At 48.8% G+C, this 25,663-nt stretch overlaps 1 protein-coding gene across 13 annotated transcripts; it reads left to right on the top strand.

The window, feature by feature from the left end:
* The first annotated feature begins 124 nt into the window (after window positions 1–124).
* Window positions 125–25,663, top strand: DHRS3 (dehydrogenase/reductase 3). Of its 13 annotated transcripts, none has more exons than XM_088671725.1 (8): window positions 125–291; window positions 10,970–11,180; window positions 14,609–14,736; window positions 18,639–18,782; window positions 19,948–20,067; window positions 21,715–21,953; window positions 22,913–23,038; window positions 24,360–25,663. In XM_088671725.1, exons 4-8 carry the CDS (start codon window positions 18,699–18,701, stop codon window positions 24,442–24,444), a joined length of 654 nt encoding a protein of 217 aa, XP_088527851.1. In that variant the 5' UTR covers window positions 125–291; window positions 10,970–11,180; window positions 14,609–14,736; window positions 18,639–18,698; the 3' UTR covers window positions 24,445–25,663. The 13 variants fall into 13 exon arrangements, with proteins under 13 accessions (XP_088527851.1, XP_034974289.1, XP_088527848.1 ...); XM_035118398.3 differs by having other exon boundaries at window positions 10,970–11,781; XM_088671722.1 differs by having other exon boundaries at window positions 125–1,349.

Raw genomic sequence — 25,663 nt, 5'->3', positions numbered from 1 at the left:
AGCTAGCCACTAGCAAGGAGATCTTCTCTGCCTCCCTCTCGCCCCCCCCCAACTTCCAACAATACTTTAACTGTCAATCAGGCTTAATAGGGTATAAAACCTGCTCCCAGGGCAAGGGAGCCGCGCCGGGAAGATAAGAAAGTGTCCCAGGAGGAGCAGCCAGAGGTCGCCGAGAGGGAGGCGGGCAGGCAAGCAGGCAACGCGAGTCGGACGCCTTCCCTGCCTCGGATCGGCAGCTCCGGAGCAAACAAGAAGCGGCCAAGGCTCTCCGCCACTTCTTTTCGCGTCTGCGTAAGAAAAAGCAGAGGAGGAGGAGGCGGGCAAAGGCGGCGGGGGAGTTTTCTTTACGCGGCGTATGTATAGAAGGGGGAGGGACCCCGGCGCACTGCCCTGAGCCTTCCCCCCTCCCCGGTCACTGTTTTGGTTTTTTTTTTAAAGCCAACTCCTTCCAAAAGTCTTTTTTTTTTCAACCCCTTCCCCGAGAAGCAATTTCCTGAACTCCCCAGAATAGACATGAGCTGTCTGGAAAAGCGCTGCCGGCTCCCCATGCAGACGCCGCTGCCTCGGAGAGCTTCTGGGGGGCTTTCCAGCCCGGCTTAGACTGCAGGACGCTCTCCAAAGGAAACAAGGAGTTTTCTTTCGCGAAAGCGGAGAAACGGGCTCGATCCTCTCCGGGATCCGGATCGCCCAGCAGCTCTGGAAAGTTCTCCCGAGCTATTTGTTTTGAGATCCCCCGCTCCTCAGCGCGGCTGCTCTTGCTTGGCACTTTGGGAGAGCCCCAGCGCAAGATCTGTATAGCTATATTTATACATCTACTGTATATGTGTACTCGGAAGTAAGCTCCGTTTTAAGCGGGCTGGCGCCCGGGTAAAGCGTACCTAGGACGGCGGCTTTCCATTGGATTCTCTACCCACCTGCGAGGAAGTCCGACCGAGGAAGCCAGAAACTCGTGCAACGCCAGAGCGGACTTTTGCGCGCAAGCTCGCGCAACCCATCTTCTCTCCCCCCCCCTTTCCCCCTGTTTGGCGGGGTGGAGGTACGCTTGCCTAGGATCCTACACACACTTTTGGACGCCGTGCTCCCCCTTCCCCATCCTTCCTTCTCGACGGACTCCCTCTTCGTGCGTAACCCCCCCCCCCCCCAACCCAAAGAGGATGGTTTGGAGACGCCTGGGCGCTCTGCTGCTCTTCCCGGTGCGGATGCTTTGCTTGGTAGCCAAGGCGGCGGTGTCCACGGTGCTCCCCAGCAAACTCCGCGACTTGGCCGGGGACAGCGTGCTCATCACCGGAGGAGGGCGAGGCATCGGGCGCTACTTGGCCAAGGAGTTCGCCAGACGCGGCGCCCGCAAGGTGAGAGGCTAGGAATAATGGGTGGCAAGGATTTGATGGCTGGGTGCGTGCGCCTGCTGGGGAAGGGGGGGTCCAACCTGAAGTTGCCTTCCAGGTCCCCCTTCCAACCTCTCCGCTTGCATCGGTGAAGCATAGTAGCCAACTCCTAGAGGCGGAGGAGACTTCGCCTACCACCCCACAATAAAATATTTGAGGGTGCCAGGCCCCCTTAAAGTTGATGGGCATTGCCATTCAAATGGGGTGCATGTATCGTGCCTTGTGATTGATTACACGGCGTGGGTCTTACCTGGACCCCCAACATAATATATTCAAGTTGGTATCCTTGCAGTAAAGGGACCCTGCAATTTAAGGGTTAGCCTACAGGCCAACTGAATTCTACTCAGAGTAGATTCGTGGAAATGGGTGAGCCTGTTAGTTGCGCCCATTAGCCTGAATGTTTGTTTATTGCATTTATACCCGACTTTTCCTCTCTCTAACCAAGCTACTTGAGGGGTCCTACATGGTTCTCCCTTTCTTCATTTAATACACAACAACAACCCTGTGAGGTTGATTAGGTGGACAGACAGTGACTGGTTCCAAGTCAGTGTCATGGCCAAGTAGGGATTTGAACTCTGGTCTGCCAAGGCCCTAGTCTGACACTCTAACCAGTATGCCACCACTGGCTCTCATTGACTAGCCTTGGCTGCAACCCTAAAGCTGCACTCCTCACCTGGGAGTGGGGCAGGGGAAGCACACCTGAAGCTGCCTCTCCCACCACCTCCCAACTTCTCTCCTTGCATTGGTGTGGCAGGGATTGTGCAATGAGAAAGCAGGGCAGCCTAATGGTCAAAGGTGCATTCCTAATCCCACTTAACCTGGGGTTCTGAGGGGAGGAGGAAGAAGAGCCTCCGCTTGAAGCTACTTTCCAATCCCCCTCCCTGCCTCCAATTTATCTGGCAGCATGAATAGAGCAACTGTGCAAGTGACAGATTGTGCAATTAAGGTGGAGTTGCCCAGCGGCTCATGCAGCAATTCTCAACCCACTTAACCCAGAGAGCAAGCCCCACTGAATCAATGGGACTTATTTCTTAGAACTCATGTTTAGGATGCAGCCTAAACTGTGGACAGTGCCCTGCAATGAGGGAGATGCCACAGATCTCTGATCAGTTGGCCCCCCCACACCCAAAACTCAGGTGGGCTGGCTTGCCACATTTTTTTTATTCATTAACTTAACTTCTACCCCACTTCCCATTTTATTCCCACAACATCCCTGTGATTATAGGGTGACTGAGAGACAGTCTTGGAAGGTCACCCGAGGGAGCTTTATGGCTAAATGGGGATTTGAACCCTGGTCTCTCAAGTCCTAAATTGGACCCTCTAACCACTACACCTGAAGCAAGTAAAGTAGCCCACTATGCCATCTAAAGGAATGTGTCTGTGAATACAGGTTTAAAATCACTTTGCAGCGACACTGGCTATGAATTAGATAGCTCTCAGTTCAGATCTCAACTCTGCCTTAATTTGATCCTAGAATTGGAGAGTTGGAAGGGACCCAAAGCACCATCTGGTCCAACCTGCTGCAATTTCCCTAAATGGTCTTCATCAAGCCACTCTTTTTGTCCACCCTACACTGACTGGCAGTGGCTGTCCGGGGTTTCATGCAGGAGTCTCTCCCCACTCTGCTGGGGATCAAACCAGGGACCTTCTGTGGCAGATGCTCTACTACTGAACTGCAGCCCTCAGGGGTTGCCAAATGCACATGGGTGCATTTGCAAACTCTTGTGGGTGCCATGTGTCCTATGTGATCATCCACACATGCACACACTGTGTTTATGAGCCATGTGTCATGCAGAGGTTAAGGCTGTCGTCATAAGCGGCTCCTGGAAGAGCTGTGTAGCTCAGTGGCTGAAGGTCCCAGGTCCAGTTCCTGGCATCTCCAGGTATTGGTAGGAAAAGACCCTTTTCTGAAACTGTGCATAGCCTCTGCAAGTCAATGTAGATCAGGCATCCCCCAACTGCGGCCCTCCAGATGTTTTGGCCTACAACTCCCATGATCCCTAGGTAACAGGACCAATGGTCGGGGAAGATGGGAATTGTAGTCCAAAACATCTGGAGGGCCGTAGTTTGGGGATGCCTGATGTAGATGATAATAAACCAGATGGATCAATGGCCTGTGTTTGTATAAGACAGCTTCCTATTTAAACCAAACTCTTTATTTCAGAACCATGAGGACTAGAACCCTGCTTTATATTTTAAGGGAAGGACCAAAGCTCAGTGGTAGAGCACACCCTTCTGGTGCAAAAGATCCCCCGTTCAATCCCAGGCATCTTCAAGTAGGGCTGGGAGAGGCTTCTGCCTGAGAGCCTGGAAGAGCTGCTGCCAGTCAGTGCAGACAATACTGAGCTAGATGGACCCAGTAGTCTGACTTGGTATAAGGCAGTTTCCTATGTAACTCAATATGACTTTCTTCTGTATAGACTTGCATAGGATTGCATGGTTTCCAGCACACATGTCCTGTTGGTGCTCTGTCAAGGTGATTTAAGTTTGCTTTCTGCCTGGCAGTTTCCACACTGCACGTACAGCCTCCCCCACCCCCCAGCCCAGCCCAGCCCACACACCGCTAGCGATATTTCTTGCAGATGATAAGGGAGCAGTCACGCCCAGGGAGGGGTAGACCTCCCACATCCAGCTCTCATTGAGCTGAATGACACCCCATGGCCCAGTGGAATGCAGCCAGACCATTACGGCTGTCTGGTTTGTTTGCTGAATGGAGAGGGGCTCTAGGGCATCAGGAATATGTGCAAACTTTTATATCCATGGGTGGCAGATGGCAGATCTGGAGCTACCGGTAAATGGGTAGTTCATAGCAGATCAGCAATGATTTCTGACTCTCGACTGCTCGACATTGTCAACAGCCAAATAGACTCCCTCCCTCGGGGTAAACAGGAATGACTTTTACATGGATGGGGTACATGCAAAACTAGTTCCTGGGCTTACATTTACTCACAGTAGACCCGTTGAAATTAAATAACGTGATTAAGTAAGGTCCATAAAATTCAACTTAGTTGAATACCACCCTCTAATCCTAAATCTATGGCTTCAGACACACCATGCATTTAAAGCACAAGACTTCCCTTCTCCCAAGAGGAGTTTACCCCTTGCAGAGCTACAATTCCCAGCACCCTTGTCAAACTGCAGTTCCCAAGATTCTTTGGAGGAAGCCATGTGTTTTGAAATGTGCTTTAAATATGCAGTTCTGGTTGTTTTGTATCTGACCCTTGTGTGGGTGGATTTGGGGGTTGGGAGGGGGCCAAAAGTCTGAAGTCCTCCCTCCCTTGATTATACAACCGCCCCATAATCTGGAGCATGTGGCAGCAGGTTGTGGCTTCCGGGAGGTGAAGCGAGTGTAGTTTGCACATGCCCAGAGAGGCAACCTGCCCTTTGATGTGGCTCGACTGAATGCAGTGGGTTTCAGAACAAAGGCAAATTTGGGACTGGCCTGTCTTGGGGTTTTGACATAAGAAGAACTCTTTGGATTATTTCCACACAGTGTGCAAATAGAGGCTTCTTGGAAGCTCAGAAGCTAGGGGCAAAGGCAATAGCTGCACCACCACAACTTGACCACTGAACCTCAGCCTTCACGCAACCTCTGGGATAGCTCTGTCCTTAGAGTCATGGGTTTGAGCCCCACGTTGGACAAAGGATTCCTGCATTGCAGGGGGTTGTACCAGATGACCTTCAGGGTCCATTCCAACACTGCAGTTCTGATTCTATGAAAACGAATTTGCTGAAACTTCTAAGCCAGTAGTCATCGCCACATCTTGTAGGTAAATTTAAACTCTGGTCTTAGAGGGGCTGGGCAGTGTATCTTCAAATGGTAAGACTATGTATTGATTCAATTCCAGATGTGGAAAGCCGGGTCCCTAGGGAGTGGGACTCTGAGCTTCTACCCCAGAGTCCTGCTCCAATGGCACCCCTGCCTGCATGTTAACTACAAATTATAAGAAGGGCCGCTGGATGGTCAGTTCCTTAGTTAGCTTGATAGAGATACTGGATACTGCAGTCTTTCCATAGGCTACATGGTGTAAATAATCTTACAGAGAACTGACGGAGTCTCATTACTGCTTACCGGGCTGGTTGCATGCCAGGGGATCATTAGACACGGCTTGTTTATTGCAGTCCATACCAGTAGGGGGAGCTTCTCAAAAGATTTGCATTATAAGGACCCTTCCCGATTGGTGTTTCACAGCGGATGTATCCTGCAACATGTGCTTGACTCATTGATAATGCATTAGCAATGGGTTTGTTCTGCTTTCGTTTGTGCTTCCTCGATGCTGCCGCAAACTTGCTGTTTGGCGGTGCTACAGCACAACAAAAGTGTGACAAACGGCAACAACAGCCCCCAAACATTTGTAGTATGAAAAGTTACGGGATTTCAGCAGGAAGTTGCAAGGTATGCACCGATTGGAAATGAAGCAGTGTGACCCGCCTAAAACTTCTGTCTGCATAAACAGCATTGAAAGTGGGATCAGGTATGACCCCCTCCCCCAATTGTATCATGAGCACCAATCATCATAACTTTTCAATAAAAAGGACATCTGCGGATGCCCTAAGTGAGCCTGTTGGTTCATTCAACACAGTATTGTGTGCTCTGGACAGCCAAGTCCGTTGATGCAGGCGTCAAATCTGGGATTTCTGACATGCAAAGCCAGCTACACATGACTGTGCAAGTGAGAGGCAGCGTTTCAAAAACTGAATGGGAGGCCAAAGCAACCGAACTGGGGGATCTGGTTGGGTCACACCAGAAGAAAGGGGACGACTCTGTTGGTTTTGATTGGCAGCAGGGATTTCAGGGGGTGGGGCCCTGTGCTGGCATGCGCGCACACGCTGCGGTGGGGAAAACCCCTTCATGCTTCCAAACGGCAGAGATGCCAATCTTGTTCCAGCTTGCACGGAAATAGGGAGTGCGTTCATGAGCTGTGCAGCTGACTGACAGTTTGCATTTGTGATTTACAGGCTGAGTACACTCTTTGCTGTTTATTTATCGTCGGTATTTTTATACTGTGCGTATATGGATGTTTGTACATACCAGGGGCTGCCACCCCTGCTCGGTTTGTTCACGCAACCAGTCCCCTTGTCAAAACATCCCCTTCCCTTAGAACTCGTCAAAAGCCTTTTATGATTATAACCCCACTTCTCACCCCCCCCCCCAAATGTTGGAGGTGCAAAAGAGAAAGGCAGGGTGGGTTGCAAAAGTCTTGCATCTTTTTCTGACGCCACCCGGCCAGTTGGGGTGAAGAGTTGGTCCAGCAGTAGGAGGAAGGAGACCAGATGCAGCCGGCCAGCTAACCTGGGGATCGGCAACCGCTGCAGCAGTAGATTACCAGCCTGACTGGCTACCACTTCTGGCAACCTTCCTTATTCCCACACAGACTGACCCTTCAACCTAATTGGGTGGGTGGCGGGTGGCAGAGGAAACAGTGGCTCTCCAAGCTGCCCAGGGAGGAGAAAGGTCACCAGTAGCACCAGTGGCAGGGCTCCCAGGGTTGGCAGGCTGAGGAGTCAGCAGAGACCGAACCCATGGGACTCACTAATGTGTGTTAGCGATTGCAGCAGAGAAACAGTGGAGCTGTCGATTCCGGATTAACGGATTCGGCACAACGAGACGTGCACTCCGGATCGCTGGAATAAGGCAGGCTAGCAATAGCCAAGCTTTCCCTTCTTCTGGCTATTGGACTCTGTTTTAGCTGACTGGAGTGACAGGGGGGTTATCGCAGGAAGTAAAGCAAGTATGTAGCTATGCTGGAAAGTGAGGGGGAAAGCAAGCAGGCTGTTTTGCAGCAGGAAGAAGCACAGATCCTGACAGAGAACAGCTTGGGCCTCTGAGAGAAAGGGTAGCTAAAGAGAATATTTTGCCACACTTCGTATTTGTGTGTGTGTGTGTGTGTGTGTGTGTGTGTGCTTCCTTGAATGACCTGGATACTAGGACTGGGCAATATCTGGTTTTCAGCATTGTGCTATATCACTAGCTAAAAATCATGATATATGATATGTCTGAAATAAGGATGGAGCTATGTAGAGGCATTGGCTAGCTTCAGGGTTTCCCCCGCATTGTGATTTTTGCCTAGCACAAACCCATCACAATTTGCGATATATTGCCAGGTCAAAAATTATGAGACTGATATCACAATATGGACTTCAAACCAGTTTTTAGACGATATATTGATATATCACCCAACTCTACTGGATACTAACTAAGTAGATCAATCCCTTGAGTAGTTCACAGAGCTCTGTGTACATTGGGGTTGGGAACCTCAAATGTGGCCCTCTAGGCCTCTCTATCTGGCCCCATGGAATCTCCCCACGTCACTCCCACCATTCCTGCTTTGCACCTTCCTTTAGTGTTTTTGCCTGGCTGGAATGCGGCTTGTGCTTGTCCAGATAGGGGATAGAGCATAGAAACTTGCTTCCTAAGCAAAAGTAAATTTGCACCTGCGGCTCCACCCACCTTTGCCTCTGGCCCCACCCACCAGCAATGTCACATGGCCCTTGGGAGGTTGCCCAGTAGGAAATGCAGCCGTCTGACCGAGAAAGATTCTCCAGCCCCGGCGTAGGTTATTTCCAAGGTGTCTGTGGAGTCGAAAAGCCTGGCTATCACTGCTCCAAGGTGTTCAGGTGCAGTGCTCTTACTGAGAGCTCTGAGCATGACTGTCAAGAGGTTCTCAGCACCGGTTGCGCTCTGCTCCTTCCTGAGCATCTCCATAAGCTTCTCGGCACCCGCCAGGCTCCAGAGCTTTCCTCTGCCTGTTTCACCGTGTCCTCACATGCTCTTCTGAGGGCGTCCGTCTCTGTCCAAGCCCTGCTTCTCAAAGCGGATTTCACTTCCCTCGTGGCTCTTGCTGAGTCTCTGCCACCTGTTTCATGTGGTTTCTGTATGGAGTTCTATACACAACAATTATGTAACTCTGGTGGTTTTGCTCAACTGCTTCTTGAGGGGAAGCTGCGCCTCCTGTTGATTAAGCTTAAGCCAATCTTCAAGCGTTGATCTGGAGTGGGGCCAAGAAACCTTAGCCTAACCAGCTAAGAGAGAGGCAAGGGCAGAGAGAGCAGGGTGGGAAGTCACCTTCCAGCAGCGTGGACCATCTGATACTTTCTATTGGGATGGAGACATGGAAGTGGTGACTCTTTGCAGTGAAATCTTTCTTTTTTCAGACAATTTTTAAATTGATTTTCACAGATTTTACAGAATTTACTTACATTTTGATATATGTTTCTCTTAGAATTTTGACTCCCCACCCTTACTTCCTTGATGTTATTATTCCCACCTTATACCCACTGTTTTATATGACATACTTTTCTCTAATACAATATTCTCTAATATTTCACTTATCGTTGTTCTCGTCCTGCTGCGCATAATTCGAACCCTGTCCGTGTTTTCATTCGACTATAATAGTTCTTCAACTAGTCCGGAAGGGTTCGCCACTCTTCCATAAACAGTCTCTTTTAACTCTTATTTCTGCTGTCAATTTTTGCCATTTCTGCATAGTCCATTAACTTTTGAAGCCATTTCTCTGTAGCTGGTACTGTACTTCTTCTTCTCTCCATTTCTGCGTGTACAGGATTCACAACAAAATGTTTCCCAAGGGCAGCACCCGGCTACATTTTGCTGACAGGAGAACCTTTTAATGGACCCAAAATGAGTCAGGACCCTTAATTTCATTGGGTCTACTCATGAGCAGGGCTAACATTGGCAACAACACTTTTGGTTTCTCGATTCCCTTCCCCCCCAATCTTCAGTTCTCCATATTTCTGCAGGGATTTCGTGATTCTGTTTATTTTATACTGTATATAAAAAAGTAACAATGAAAATTCATTGGCATATACTGTAAATGCAAATTTCTCTTAATGTATCGTGCCTGACTTTTTGCAAGCAAAATTAAAAAATTCCTTCAGTAGCACCTTAAAGACCAACTAAGTTTTTATTTTGGTATGAGCTTTCGTGTGCATGCACACTTCATCAGATACACTGAAACAGAACTGCTTTTTGCAAGCAGTGTTCCCAAGAGGATGCAGTTGGTGTGTTATTTTCACGAATATGTGCAGAAAAATGCAGGTTGGGCTTGGGCAGTGCAGAAGCCAGCAGCTGATGATGCTGAAGCCAGCTAAGAAAGGTCAGACTCACAGAGTTTGACCTTTGTCCCAGCAGGGATTAAATTGATTCTAATTAATAGATTTCACAATGAAAGGCTACCTTTAAAAAAATAAAAAGGTAAAGGACCCCTGACAGCTAAGTCCAGTCGCAGACGACTCTGGGGTTATGGCGCTCATCTCGCTTTACAGGCCAAAGGAGCCAGCGTTTGTCTGCTCCGCAGACAGCTTTTCCGGGTCATGTGGCCAGCATGACTAAGCCGCTTTTGGTGAAACCAGAGCAGCACACGGAAACGCCGTTTACCTTCCCACCAGAGCGATACCTATTTATCTACTTGCACTGGCGTGCTTTCGAACTGCTAGGTTGGCAGGAGCTGGGACCGAGCAACAGGAGCTCACCCCGTTGCAGGGATTCGAACTGCCGACCTTCTGACCGGCAAGCCCAAGAAGCTCAGTGGTTTAGACCACAGCGCCACCCGTGCCCCACTTTACTGGGAGTTTAAATGGCTTGGGTTGTTGGTGGGTTGTTGCTGTTGCTTTTTCCATTATACCATAGACTACATCTCTAATTAACTTGGGGTCCTCTTTGTAGCTGCCCTTTCCCCCCTCCCTGCCCTCTAGCTTCTTAATTCCATCCCGCTGCACTCCCATCAATGCCAATATAGCTATATTTGCAACCTGAGAAATAGTTTTGTTTCGATTTTTAAAAGAAAAGAAAACATAGCCAGGAAATTAGGGCTTTTTGTGGTTGTCTTCTGCAACATGTCATGGATCCAATAATGGGGCCTTAGCTGTGGACCATCCGCTGGCCATTCCTCATTATTAGCTGTTCTCTGATGCTTCCACAATATTATGGTATTGTTGCCATCTGGAGGGACATTCTGGGGCTGCGTTCACACCCAGCATTTCCCTGCCTGATAATATTTCACAGAAGCATAGAGTTCAAAGGGACCCCCCCCCCCGGACATCTTTTCCAACCCCTCGCAATGCAGGAACCACGGCTGAAGAATCCCCGACAGATGGCCATCCCATTTCTCTTTAAAAACCTCCTCTGGAGGTGAGTCCACCACCTTCTGGACTGGAGTTGCTTGTGCGGAAGGCAAATCCTCGTGAGATGTGGTTCTCCATTGTCCAACGCTATTCCTCCGACTTATTCAAAATAACGTTTTGACGTCTGAAAGTTGGGTTTGCAGAGGGGAGAGGACATTTGCATAAGTAAGGGGAAGCCTGGCAATCAAAGGATCCTTGATTTGTGTGTGTGTGTGTAAGCACATCCGGATTGCTTGAGAGAATTGGCACCCGCTACCTCCTTTGTGGCTCAGGGTTCATCGGCTGGTCAGGCAGTCCCCCAACCCCCCAACCTATGACATCATGACAATTTTGTTTATCCCTCACACAGAACAAGCACTGTGAAGGGAGAAATGGCTTCCGACCTTCCGACTACTGGCCCCCCAAATCTTTCTTTCTTTCTTTCTTTCTTTCTTTCGATTCAGCAGCCACGGGACACTTCATCGGGAAACCTGCATCCCAGCAATTTTTGCTCTCATCGAGAAGCAAGCACGACAACAATACTTTCTTCCTCTTTCCTTTGAACTCTTCGCAGGCTGGTTTCACCACCGGACACGGTTCCAGACTGGGGACGGTGGCGTTTTTATTTTTATTTTAAGCAAGTATATTAGGCAGCATGTCATGGACACAAGAATGGTACGCTAGTGGTGAACTTAACACTGTGCTGTCCAAATACCATAACAGCTTTGTTAGTTGTGCTCTAATGTAAGAAGTGACCCATTGGAAGTTTATACGGTTAGGCATGGTACAGAGAACACACAAAGCTTTATTGCGGTCCACAGACCCAAAAGACGTAGGACAACAATAGTATATATGGCACCCACAGTCATTAAGGCATAAGATCGGCCTTGCTAGCCAACAGAATCAGTACATAATGATTTCTGATTTTTACTGCCTTCGAGAGGAATTTTGCTACATCCAGTGTAATACAGTGGCTTAAGAACTTAATTCATTCTGGAGGTCCGTTCTGAACCTAAAACTGTTCTTAACCTGAGGTACCACTTTAGCTAATGGGGCCACCGCGCCGCCATCGCACAATTTCCATTCTCATCCTGAGGTAAAGTTCTTAATCCAAGGTACTATTTCTGGGTTAGCGGAGTCTGTAACCTGAAGCGTATGTAACCCGAGGTACCACTGCAGTATCAAACTTGCCCTCAAGAAGAACTTTGACATGAAATGAGTTGGCCATTCCAGGTTGTTCTGACAGTATTGGATTGCTTACCATGAAGATGTTACAGTAAGTGCCACACCTTTTTTTAACAATTTAAAAAAGAGTTGCCAGTTCTGCATACCCTTGAGTACCGCTCTGGAGCGGGGGGGGGGGGGGAGGAAGCACTGGGTCCCGTAGGTTTAACAGTTTAGCATGCAGAATTTGCTTTGCTCTCTTGCCGCCACCCTGTTTCATCCCAGGGATTAGGAATCCAATGGAAGGAACTCCCCTATCCTTCTCAAAATGCGTCACTGTATCTTTCCATTCTCTGCCGACACCTCTTACTGTTTGCTTTCCATTATCTTTAATGCTCAAAGATTTGCCTCTGGCCCAACGGTGTTTACCATAGTTTCTCAGAGGTGTCATTAAGAGGCCTCTTAATGTCAGACTCCAAGCATCAAAAGGGTTTCTCTCGCAGCCTTGGACAATGGTCAACCTTTCACATATCTCCCTTGCACAAAAGCTTGCCAAATCTCTTTTTTATATATACACGCCAATCTGACATGACTTGGATTATCTTTTTATTTTATTTTAAAAAAGTAAGAACTATTCCAGGAAGGGGTGATGATGCTTTATATATGGCAGTGATGGGCAACCTTTTGAGGTTAGTGTGTCAAAATTCTCCAAAAAACCCCGAGCATAACTCGGGTAGTGTGTCACTTTGAGAAAAAAAACCATAATTTCACGATATTTATAGTTTAAATAACAAAAATGTATAATTGTCATATATAACTGTAATAAACCAAAAACTAATTATTTAACCAAACCAAACCAAAATCCTCTTATTTATAACAAAGTGCCCAGAGTTGTTGAGCTTTTCGGGGGGGGGAGCCGCTGACCAATGTTTTGGAGGTTTTTTTGGGGGGGTGCAAAAGTTGCTTTGCTTTTGGGGGGGTGCCCCAAAGCTGCTGCGCTTTTTGGGGGGGGGGGAAGAGAACAGAAATAAATGACGAATAATACCTTCGCTGGAACTAACCCGCAGCACCGACATAGTCTGTCAAAGCGCCATAAAACCCAGCACAGTACAGGTTAAAAAACCAATCTCTGGCTACCAGCAACAACAACAACAAAAAAGGATCCGTGTTTTAACAGCGGAGATAAGCTCTAGCGGAGACAAGCTCTAGCGGAGACAAGCTGTAGGAGGAGCGGGAGAACAAATGGGGGAAAACAACAACAACAACAACAACAACAACAACAACAACAACAACAACAACAACAGTGTGAATGGACAATTCGTGTCGTAAGTTTGCCATAGCTGATATATGGAGTCTGAGCAGTCTCCATCTAGCTCAGCATGGTCTGTGGTCCTCCAGTTCTTGATGGACTATAGCTCCCATCAACCTCATGGAGTCCTCATGGAGGCTAAGGCTATTTGTGGCTGCTGGCCGTGATGGCTGTGCTCTGCCTCCATGAGCAGAGGCTGCGATGCTGCTTCTGCATCCCAGTTGCTGGAAACCACAGGAGGGGAGAGTGGTCTTGTGCTTGGGTCCTGCTTGCGGGGTTCCCACAGGCATCTGCTCAGCCCCTGTGAGAAAAAGATGCTGGACTAGATGGGCCATTGGCACGCCCCAGCAGGACAATTACGATGGCCCTATCTTCAAGGGCAGCCCAATGTAGAGCACACTGTAGTAGTCCAGTCTGGTGTCTCTGGAAAAAATTACACATCACTTGGGAAGACAGGCCAACTAATGCTAGTGTACTGGAAGAAGCAAAGATCACCAGTGTTGAAGCAATGATTCTTCAACAACTTTGTTGGACTGGTCATGTTGTTCGGGTGCCTGACTATTGTCTTCCAAAGCAACTACAGTGGTATCTCTACTTACGAATGACTCGACTTACGAATGTTTCTACTTACGAATGGAGCTCTGTCCGCCATCTTGGATGCTGTTCAGATAGGATTTTTTCTACTTACGAATTTTTAGATAGGGTTGCTTCGACTTACGAATTTTTTCAACTTACGAATGTGAGTTCGGAATGCATTAAATTCGTAAGTAGAGGTACCACTGTACTCTATTCTGAACTTAAAAATGGAAAGTGTAATGCTGGTGGTCAACCAAAGAGGTTTAAAGACTCTCTCAAGGTAAATCTAAAACAATGTAGTATAAATACTGACAACTGGGAAACACTGGCCTACGAGCGCTCCAGTTGGAGAACAGCCTTTACCAAAGGCGTCGTGGGCTTTGAAGGTGCTTGAAATCAGGACAAAAGGGAGAAACGTGCTAAGAGGAAGGCATGCTTGGCAAACCCTCACTGGGATCAATTCCCGCCCGGAAACCTCTGTCCCCACTGTGGAAGGACAGGTGGATCCAGAACTGGCTCTACAGTCACTCACAGACTCACTGTTAAAACCGTGTTTATGGAAGACGATCTTACTCGGCTACGAGTGATCGCCAAAGAAGAAGTCCAGTCTGGAAGCCATCAGAGCATGGAATGCAATGAGCATGCACATTGATCACAAGCCATTTTTACTGTTTCTAGTTCTGCTACAATCGGGTCCCATTCAGTGGCTCCCCAGGGAGACATCTGTTTGGCCACTGTGAGAACAGAGTGCCAGACTAGATGATCCTGCAGGCCGCTTACATTCTTATGTTCATTGGCCATTCTGGCTGTGGCCGAGGGGACAACATATAAAAGTTTTAATAACATTCACAAGTCTCTCAGCAATTTTTCCCACCAGGATGAAGCAAAGTCGCGGTCACCAGAATTACATTTAAGCAAACCCCTAGCTGCAGGCAGCTGAAAAGAAGGGACAAAATTTGACCTCACCCAGTCCCTTTCTTCCATGACTGAACACAAACTTTTCTCTTTCAGCTACTGTTTGCACTTGCTCAAGCTGTTACCCTTTTGTCAACAGGTACCTTTGTGTGGCCCCGGCTGACAGATCCTTCCTGGCTTCGAGAGTTATGAAGTGCCCATTAAGGGCAGGCAGATCTGGTAGCATTGCTTTCTCTCTGCTTCTCATTTTTCCAGTCTTCAATTCAGGTCTCCGCATCTCTGCAGCAAATTCGCATTTTTTAATATTAAAAAACAAACAAACCCACATCCTCACGAAAATTCACCAGCATTTTAAGTGTAGCCTACAGTTCTCCCAAAAGACACAATTTTTAATGCAGGTCTGGCTAGCAGACACATCTTTGCAATGCACTTTCCCCTTACTATGAAACCTTTTCGTATGTTATTTTCACTAATACGTATATGCATTTCGAGCTTTAAGCACCAACAAGAGCATCTTGAACTGGGTCCAGAAGTGAACTGGCAACCAATGCAGCTGTTTTAAAATGGGGTTTATATGGGGCACAGGATGCTAACTGTTGAGCAAAATGGGGGGGGGAATATCTGGGCGAATGGAATGGAGTACCTTGGGGAGTACCTTGGGGAGTACCTTGGAAGGGGAAATGGCTGACTGGCTGGCACCCTGCATAGGAATAATACTGGGCATCGCAACTAGGTCAGCTGGTACAGCATGAGACTCTTAATCTCAAGGTCATGTGTTCGAGCCCCATGTTGGGCAAAATATTATTGCATTGCAGGGGGTTGGACTAGATGACCCTTGGGGTACCTTCCAACTCTGGAATTCTATAAGTCTATGTAACATGTAACAGGGACCCAGGTGGCGCTGTGGGTAAAACCACTGAGCCTAGGGCTTGCTGATCAGAAGGTCAGCGGTTTGAATCCCTGTGGCGGGGTGAGCTCCCGTTGCTCGGTCCCAGCTCCTGCCAACCTAGCAGTTCGAAAGTTCATCAAAATGCAAGTAGATAAATAGGTACCGCTACAGCGGGAAGGTAAACGGCGTTTCCATGTGCTGCTCTGGTTCGCCAGAAGTGGCTTTGTCATGCTGGCCACATGACCTGGAAACTATACGCCGGCTCCCTCGGCCAATAATGCGAGATGAGCGCCGCAACCCCAGAGTCAGTCACGACTGGACCTAATGGTCAGGGGTCCCTTTACCATTATGTAACATTTATTGCAGGGCCCACTTTTGTTGGTATTTATTCCTCCTGGGCATCCTTTCTTTCGTCTGCTTGTCTCCAACAAAACCTTTTCCCCCTGTTTATCTGTACTCCTTGCATATTTTTCTTTGCACCCTTTTCTTTCAGAAGACCCTCCTCCCCATCCAAATTTACATTAAGTTGCTGTTCGCCGCCTTTGGCATTTTGACAATATGGCAGGATGCCATTTTTTTCAACAAAACACACAACCGTGCGCCGCGATGTTTGCGCGTTGCTCCTCCTCCGCTGACGCCAACCACAGGAGGCGAATGGGGCTGGTGGCAGTGCGCCACCCTGCACGATGATGTCATGCCACCTGTTTGCGTTGGCATGGGGAAGGAAAAGAATGGCATCAGTGCGGAGCCCCTCTCGGCCTGCTATTTGGGGGGGGGGGAGGCAGTTAGCAACCTGAAGCTAATTAAGGCGCAACAGCAGAGTCCTTCTGCCATCCAGCGCTGCCATCCTAGGCGGGTGGGAGGCCGCTTGCTGCTGACCCCAACCCCTGGCAGCCCACCTTCTGCCGGGATGGCTCAACGAAGCATTCCACCTGGCTGCCAAGGATTGAGGTCACCTAGAGTAGCAACAGGGCAGGAAGCTTCTGCACAGCGCCAGCCTTCCACAGCAGGGATTAACCGCCTCGCTGAGCTGCTGCCCTCGACAATTTTCTGGTCAGTAACTTTCTGAAAAGGAGAGCGTGTCTCTTGCAGGAGGGAGGGAGGCCAGCAGCTGAGGAGGGGTAAGGTGGGGGGAGAGAGAGAGAGAAGAGGACTGGATGGGTTCCAGGATGGGAAGCTATCACATCCGAAAACTGCAGCCCTAGACAGAGGTCGGGTTTTCCAATGTTTCTTCCTGCCCGCCCAACACAAATACAGAAACTCCAGTGCTTATTTAGGGATTTTGGGGGCGGTGGGATGTCTATGCCACTGATACCGTATTAAAGGTGTGGGAGATATCGTGGCAGGGAACAGTTGTCTATTGTAGCAAGGGTTTGGACGATTTATTTAGTTTTTTTATAATCCACACTTTCATAAAAAATATAGCCGGGTGGAGTACAACACATAGGAATAAAATCAGCAGATGATCCATAAAAGCAGCAATTAAAAGGAAAAAATAATGATGATGCAAATGCCTGCCTGAACAATGCAGATTTCAGAAGACATATAAAAGAAAAAGGTAAAGGTAAAGGGACCCCTTACCATTAGGTCCAGTCGTGACCGACTCTGGGGTTGCGCGCTCATCCCGCATTATTGGCCGAGGGAGCCAGTGTATAGCTTCCAGGTCATGTGGCCAGCATGACAAAGCCGCTTCTGGCAAACCAGAGCAGCACATGGAAACGCCGTTTACCTTCCCGCTGTAGCGGTTCCTATTTATCTACTTGCATTTTGACGTGCTTTTGAACTGCTAGGTTGGTAGGAGCTGGGACCAAGCAATGGGAGCTCACCCCGTCGCTGGGATTCGAACCGCCGACCTTCTGATCGGCAAGCCCTAGGCTCTGTGGTTTAACCCACAGTGCCAACCTGTCAGAGGATCTCAGTGACTGGTGGAGCATAAAGAATTGGGTAGTCGTTGTTGTTGATTATTATTATTATTATTTATATGCTGCCCATCTGACTGGGTTGCCTCAGCCACTCTGGCCAGCTTCCAACAAATATAAAAGCATAATGAAAGATTAAAAACTAAACAGGGCTGCCTTCAGAAGTCTTCTAAAAGTCAGATAGTTGTTTACTGTATTTCCTTGACATCTGATGGGAGGGCGTTCCACAGGGTGGGCACCCCAACAGAAAAGACCCTCTGCCTGGTTCCCTGTAACATCACTTCTCACAGGGAGGGAACCGCCATCGTTCTTCCCGGACACTGAGGTCCAGTACCGAGGGCCTTCTGGCGGTACCCTCATTGCAAGAAGCCAAGTTACAGAGAACCAGGCAGAGGGCCTTCTCGGTAGTGGCGCCTGCCCTGTGGAAGGCCCTCCCATCAGATGTCAAAGAGAAAAACAGCTACCAGATTTTTAGAAGACATCTGAAGGCGGCCCTGTTTAGGGAGGCTTTTAATGTTTAATAGATTATTTTATTTCATTTTTCTGTTGGAAGCCGCCCAGAGTGGCTGGGGGAACCCAGCCAGATGGGCGGGGTATAAATAATAAATTATTAGTATTAGTATTATTATTAAGACCCTTGGAGTTGGACCTCAGTATCCGAGCTGAATGATGGGAGTGGAGACATTCCTTCAGGTATACTGGGCCAAGGCTATTTAGGGCTTTAAAGGTCAACACCAACACTTTGAATTGTGCTTGGAAACTGAACGGGAGCTAGTGAAGATCCTTTAGGACTGGTGATATATGGTCCAGGCAGCCGCTCCCAGTCACCAGCCTAGCTGCCACATTCTGGATTAGTTGTTGTTTCTGAGTCACCTTCAAAGGCAGGCCCACGTAGAGTGCGTTGCAGTAGTCCAAGCGAGAGATAACCAGTGCATGCATGTACTTTAGCCCAAGTTGTGTGGATTAACACAACTATCTTGAACCTCCCTGGTAGCAAATCAGAAACCAGTGAAACTCTCAGCATCTGAGTAACATGATGACTGTGGTTAGATACTTGGGCAGTCCCACATGACGCATGGTACAGTAATCAAGCCTTAAGGCTACAATTGGCACTGGTAGGGAAGGCGGGGAGATGGACAATAGGTGGACCCAGAGCCAGTGACGGGTGCAGCTACCCCCTGGCTGGTTGTGAGTGAGAAGGCAAGCAGAAAATCAAAAGGCGCTGGGCTGGCAGGGTGGATACTCGGGTTGATGGGGGCAATGCTTCATTCATCCTTGAGGACGAAGCTGCACTACTGAAGCATTCTCAAAGCAACTGGGTGTCATTGGGCAACGGTTCTTAAAGAGCCATCTTCTTGCAGATTATCCTGTGGGGTCGAACGGAGAGGTGCCTAAAAGAAACCACGGAAGAGATCCGGGCAATGGGAACAGAGTGCCATTACTTCATCTGTGACGTGGGCAACCGCGAAGAGGTTTACCGACAGGCCAAAGCCGTCCGTGAAAAGGTACGTTTGGTGAAGAAACTGAGCGGGCTGCTCATCAAATTCACAAATGACACCAAACTGGGAGGGACAGTGAATGCCGCAGGAGATAGAATTCAAGGTGAGCCCACAGTGTGATGCAGCAGCAAAAAAAGCTAATCTAGGCTGCATCAACTGAAGTATATTGTTCAGCTCAAGGGAAGTCATAGTACCGCTCTATTCTGCATCGGGCAGACCTCACCTGGAGTCCTGTGTCCAGTTCTAGGCATCAGTTTAAGAAGGATATTGGCGGGCTGGAGGGTGCAGAGGAGGGCAGCCAAGATGTCAAAGGGTCTGGAAATCAAGCCTTATGAGGAACGGTTGAGGGAGTTGGGGGTGTTTAGCCTGGAGAAGAGAAGATTGAGAGGGGATAGGAGAGCCACCTTCAACTTTCTGAAGGCCTGTCACATGGAAGATGGAGAAAGCTTGTTTCTGCTGCTGCCTTTCTGATAGGAAGAGCTGTTCGCCAGTGGGATGGAATCGCTCAGAAACCGTACTCGACCCTGGTTCGCTTTGCAAATATGCTAGCAGTAAACAATGCGGACTGGAATCTTGCTTTCTTTTTAAGGGCAGTTCCATAAGTTCAGTGGTAGAGCATCACCTTTGCTTGCAGAGGGTCCCAAGCATTTCTGGATTGGGCTGAGAAAGGCCTGAAACCCAGGGAAGCCACAGCCTGTCAGTGTAGACCAGGCACCCCCAAACTCGGCCCTCCAGATGTTTTGGGACTACAACTCCCATCATCCCTGACCACTGGTCCTGTTACTAGGGATGATGGGAGTTGTAGTCCCAAAAACATCTGGAGGGCCGAGTTTGGGGGTGCCTGGTGTAGACAATACTGAGCTCTAATACAATATGAGGCAGCTGCACGTGGAGCATCCGTAGCCAAAGAGCACATGCATTGGATGCCGAAGGTTCCAGGTTCAATCCCCGGCATGTCCAGGTAGGGTTGGGAGAGAGCCCTGTCTGAAACCCTGGAGAGCTGCTGCCAGTCAGTGTTGACAATACTGAGCTGGATGGAATCTGTATAAGGACGTATAATATGTTTACTGTTAGGAAACAAAAGACTGAGCTCAATGTACCTTTGGTCCGATCTTGCAGGGCTCATCCACTGACTGGGGGCCTCTCCTTTCTTCCCCCCCCTCTTCTCCAGGTTGGGGATATCACCATCCTGGTGAACAACGCAGCCGTTGTTCACGGCAAGAGCTTGATGGAGAGCGACGATGACGCGCTGCTGAAATCACAACACATCAACACGCTGGGACAGTTCTGGGTACGAAGCCATCCTGTCTCCCGTGTTCTCGGGCTTGGAAGTGACAACAGGGAGTTGCAGCCAGCGAAATCTTGGCTGCTCCGAGGGATGGCTCAGCCGAATTCGGGAAGATCAGCCCGGCATGCAAACCTGCCAAGAAAAACAGTGGGGGGGGGGGGAGAGGAAGGTGTGTGCAGGGAGAAAGATTCCAGCTACCTACTGAAATTAATACTAAGCACCGTCGGGTGATGTTTTAGGCATGTGGTGCTCTTTTAGACATCCCTGAATCTACTTGCTGGGTAGATTTTGCTTTTCCTGCCCCTGATCTAACTTGGGGTGATTAATTTATTATTATTTTATTATTTTTTAACCAATTGTCAATTAGATTGGGCATTGGGGAGCTCCTTATCTCTCTTTACCTGATGCATTTCCACCTGGGGTCAATTGCCTCCCACCTGATATCTCGGCTCCATCCTACGTGAAGAATTGTGTCTTGCAAAGAAGAAGGGGATGGCCTCTGTGGTCCTCCTGGACTCCAACTGCCATCACGCCCCAGCCAGAAATGGCCAATGTTCAGGGATGATGGGAGTTGGAGTCCAGCAGTTCCTGGAGGGTCACAGCTTCCCCATCAGTCAGGGTTGGAGTCAAGAGCAAGTCGGCAGTAAATCAACCGGTGTCCGTGAAGTTTACTCTTTATTTGAGGAAACAAGGTCGATTCCGGAGGCCAGGCCTAGTGAGCACAGCAGTTCCATCCTGGTAGATCTTGCCCCTATGAGGCAGTTGTTGGGAAAGAAGGTCCATGCCTTTCCACAGTTGTCTTATGTCACCTCCTCCCCTTTCCAAGCAATCTGAGTCTTTATTGCTGTGCCCCTCTTTGCTCCACCTTCTTCATATCTCTTCTGGTTCTGGGGAGGGAGGGAGGGGAGCTGGTTGCAGCACAAGGGGAGACTCCGTGGCTTCTTCAGCAGCCTACCTGATCTCTGCCTCTTGGGCCTCCTCTTCTCCAGCCTCTGCTTCTGCCTCTGCTTCTGGACTGCTCTCTGCCACAGCCTCTTCCTGCTCACCAAACCCTATGACCTCTGCAGCTTCCAACCCTCCTCTTCCAGGTCTGCTCCCTCTTCTCCCTCTAGCCACTTATCACCATCCCACTTCCAATCCCCGGGCTCTGAGCCTTCTTCCCTTGGGGGTTCCCTGGCTGGTGACTCCCACCACATCTCTGACACCATCCCTGCAATGGCTGCCAGCTTACAAGTAACACAGATGTGGGCTTTTCCCACTGATGGCACCACTGTTGTGCAGTGCCCTCCCCTCTGAAATATAGGAGTCCTCCCCACTGGTTCTTGCTTTCCACCAGCTCTTGAAGACACACCAGCTCTTGAAGCATCCCCTTGCCTTGAACTTGAACTTCCTGATCTAATTGCCTTGCTGGCTCTTCTCATGCTTCTTCTTTTCAACGGCTCTTAACCCATTGCATGTTGTAGTTGTGGAAGATTTTGAGGAATGGTTTTTATTGTGCGTTTCAGTTAGGCACGGGTATTTTCGGCTTTATTTTATACTTGTAACCTGCTAAGAAGCCATTTCGGCGTGCAAGTAGTAGATAAATCAAGTAATTAACAGCAGTTACCGATACTCATATGTGAACCAAGGTCATTCTCTCTCTTCCCGCAGACCACAAAGGCCTTCTTGCCGCGGATGCTGGAACTGCAGAAAGGGCACATTGTTTGCCTCAATTCTATCCTGGCCTTGTCTGCCATCCCTGGGGCTATTGACTATTGCACTTCCAAAGCCTCCTCTTTTGCCTTCATGGAGAGCTTGACGCTGGGTCTCTTGGACTGTCCTGGAGTAAACGCAACCACCGTCCTGCCATTCCACACCAGCACAGAGATGTTTCAAGGCATGCGGATCAGGTCAGTACAGACAGCCACAAAAACGGGTCTGGTTGGTGATGCGTGAGGTAGATCCTGCATTTATTAAGGAACAGGGGTAGGAAATCCTGGAGCAACCCAGCAACATTCAATCTACACCTGAAGGATATCATGTAAGTGGTTTGGATAAAGCAACAGTACAATACAGTGTTACCTTGGTTCTCAAACTTAATCCGTTCCATAAGTCCGTTCCAAAACCAAGGCACACTTTCCCATAGAAAGTAATGCAAAATGAATTAATCCATTCCAGACTTTTAAAAACAACCCTGAAAACAGCAATTTAACATCAATTTTACTATCTAATGAGTCCATTGATCCATAATATGAAAGCAGTAATAATCAATGTACTGTACTATAATATAAGACAGTATTGTAGATGATAAAAAAAAAATTAAAAAATTCTTACCTGCGCTGATGATAGTCATTGTTTGAATGGGGGTCTTTTATCCATTTCCTCAGTCACATACTCAATCAATCAGCAGCTGAACTGGGTTCCACACAGTCACAAAAACGAACTAACCGAAAAAGCCTCAAAAACAAAAATTCAAAATAAATAGTAAAAAATAATAATGCCAAACTTATTCTGTTCTGGAAGTCTGTTTGACTTCTGAAATGTTCAAAAACCAAGGCACAGCTTCTGATTGGTGAAGGTGCCCCGGAAACAACCGCATCGGACGTTCGGCTTCTGAAAAACATTCGAAAACCGGAACACTTACTTCCGGGTTTTCAGCGATTGAGAACCAAAGCGTTTGAGAACCAAGGTACCACTGTATACGTTTTTAAAATATCAATACAGATTTTAAAAACAAGGAGATGGAACGTTTTTTTCAGCACCACCCTCTCTCCTCCAAAGCGTTTGCAGTCTGAGGCAGCTGCCTCATTCCGCCTAACGGTAGAGCCGGCCGCGAGGTGACCCAACAGGGCTGTGTTTTGTTTTCCAGATTCCCCAACCTCTTCCCTCCGCTAAAGCCAGAGACGGTGGCTCGGAGGACGGTAGAAGCTGTTCAGCAGAACCAAGCTTTCCTCCTCCTGCCATGGACAATGCACATCCTGATCATCTTGAAAAGGTGCGGCCTGCTGCTCATTTTTAATTTATTTGTTCGGTGATACAAGGAGGTCAAGTTGGCAAGTGCTGCTCTCCGACTCCTCCCCATTTTTATCGACAAGCCCCTGAAATGGTGGCTTGGTCCAAGGTTACCATGTGAGCTTTATGGCCAAGTGAAGGATTTGAACCTTGGTCTCCTGTGGCCTATTCCATTCTGGCTGTCCCAACAGCTAAACCACACTAGCTCCCCAACTTTAGTCCCGGCAAGATGGAGCATGAATGGGGGGAGATTGAGGAGCTGCAGGTACCAACCCTGCCCTCATCATCTCCTACCTCCACCTTCAGGTGTTGTGAAGGAAGGTCTGAAGGGGGGGTCTTGGAGAGTTTGACTGGCGCTGGAAATCCTCCACCCGCATGGTAAGCCCAGTTCTGCAAGCCACACAGCTATTCCCTCTTCAGACCGCCCCATGCCATGCATGAACATCTGAGGCTGCAACTGGAAGGGATGGAGGGCAGCGCCTCTTACTGTGTGCATCTTTGATGATGAGAAGAGGCCTGAGGGAGTAGGGAAGGGAAAACCGAGGCCCAGCAGAGCTCTCTCAGTTCCACAAAGAGCTTGTGCCAAAATGTCAGCACAGTGAGTTGCAGAGCAACTTGAACTGCGAGAGTCTTCCCCTGAGATGGTGAGATTGTCCCAGAAGCGGGAACCCATCACCAAATGTTGCACGCATTTCCATAAAAATTTGGAGATGGTGTGTGTGTGAATGGCCCTGTACATTAATGCAAGGCCCTTTCACTTGGCCCAGGGGTGTATGGGCAACAACTGAACATAAGGAGAGGCTTACTGGATCAGGCCAGTGGCTGATCTAGTCATAGAATCATAGAAAGGACCACAAGGATCACCCGGTCTGACTCCCCACAGTACACGAATATTTTGCCCAACCTGGGGCTTGAACCCACAACCCTGAAGTTAAGAGTCTCATGCTCTACCAACTGAGCTATCCCTCAGTCCAGCATCCTCTTCTCGCAGTGGCTAACCTGTGGGAAATCGCCAAGCAGGATTCGAGTGCAAGAGCCCTTCCCCTTTCCTGCAGTTTCCAGAAACTAGGATTCAGAAGCATTGCTGCCTCCGACTGTGGAGGAAGAGCCTAGCCATCATGGCTAGAAGCCACCTACAGCTCTCTCCTCCATGATTTTTTTTTTATAGCATTCTTTGCAAAGAGTAAAATAAAAACAAATCACCCAGTCCTTGGGTGTCCAATGCACCTGTCTGCTCTGCCTGTCCTCTGCTCTGCCTCCGGTGGATGGGCTGACCCATCCTCTCTTGCCTTCCTCTCTTGCAGCATCCTCCCGCAAGCGGCGCTCGAAGAAATCCACAAGTTCTCCGGGAGCTACACCTGCATGAACACTTTCAAAGGGCGCACGTAGGCTCTGCGTCTCGCTCACGCACCAAGCAGGCCGAGAGCCCGACGAGGGCATCGGTGGGACCTCCCGAGGCCACGCGCTTGCTCTCCCTTGCCACGGCGACAGTGTCGAGAGCCGTAGTGGAAAGGGGTGGAAGAAGAACTCACAGGGGCAAGGAAGGGGGACAAGCAACGGCAGCCATTTGCAACGTAGATTTTAAGAGGAGTTTCAAAGCCTAGCAGTTTGCCGAACCTCCCGTGCCGAGTACATTCCACTTTTGCCTGCTAATCAGGAATTGCAAATTAATTTAGCGGGGTTTCCTCCCCAATCTGTGTGTTGTGTGTGTGTGTGTTGGGGAAGGGGTGTTCTCATTTTGTAAAGCTTGTAAGATTTCACTGCCCTTGGGTGACTGCTGAGACTAGTGGTTATGAAGAAGTAACAAAAGAAAAAAGGATGCCACTTTTTTTTAGCCAAGGAAGCAGCAAGGAGCTCTGTCTCCCACATGCCAGGAAAAGAGTATGGAATGTTCCTTAGCAAGGGGCAGCCTGCAGGAGTCTTTGGCAATGGACAGAGGGGGAAAGCATCAAGCGCTTCTGTTGGGCTATCCGTAGATTGTAGGGAAGGGTGTATCTTGTGTCTGCAATGCTTGGACCAGGCACCCCCAAACTGCGGCCCTCCAGATGTTTTGGCCTGCAACTCCCATGATCCCTAGCTAACAGGACCAGAGGTCGGGGAAGATGGGAAATGTAGTCCAAAGCATCTGGAGGGCCGAAGTTTGGGGATGCCTGGCTTGGACCAAGGAAACCACCACAAGTGCCTCGTCAGATCACACCAAAACGCCCTTCTAACCCAGAATTCTGTTTCCAGCAGCAGACAACCTGAATTCCCTGGGTTGGTTTCATTCCGTTTGTCTGGAGTAGATCTACCGCCTCTGAACAGGACGTGGTCCTTCTTAGCTATGGTGGTTTATCGCCATTGATAGCCTCGATCTTAATATGCCCAGGCTACATCATGCAAGGGTTCTGCTTTTCAAGTTAAGGCGAGTCATGCATTTTTCAAGATAGGTAGTTGGCGTTCTCTTTCTACAGTGGTCAGAAGCCTTATGGGGAGGATCAAATCCGCACAGACAAACTTCCCAAACGAGCCCAGCTCTTTGCTCCTAACAAACACCTCCAAACAGAACACAAAACCAGTCACTCATGCATATACACACATATATAAATAAAGGGTTTTCTAACCTGCA

Source organism: Zootoca vivipara, chromosome 6 (assembly GCF_965207765.1).
Source record: "Zootoca vivipara chromosome 6, rZooViv2.hap1.1, whole genome shotgun sequence".
NCBI lineage: Eukaryota > Metazoa > Chordata > Lepidosauria > Squamata > Lacertidae > Zootoca > Zootoca vivipara.
Note: the sequence above shows the minus strand (reverse complement) of the source record. Positions and strands in the feature narration are given on the sequence as shown.

What these genes read in the sequence shown, in the direction of transcription:
- DHRS3 (XM_035118397.3), top strand. Translation starts at nt 1,155, where the DNA reads ATGGTTTGGAGACGCCTGGGCGCTCTGCTGCTCTTCCCGGTGCGGATG. An exon ending in CCAGACGCGGCGCCCGCAAG is followed by an intron (nt 1,350 to 18,638) that starts GTGAGAGGCTAG and finishes ATCTTCTTGCAG; the next exon opens with ATTATCCTGTGGGGTCGAAC. An exon ending in CCAAAGCCGTCCGTGAAAAG is followed by an intron (nt 18,783 to 19,947) that starts GTACGTTTGGTG and finishes CCTCTTCTCCAG; the next exon opens with GTTGGGGATATCACCATCCT.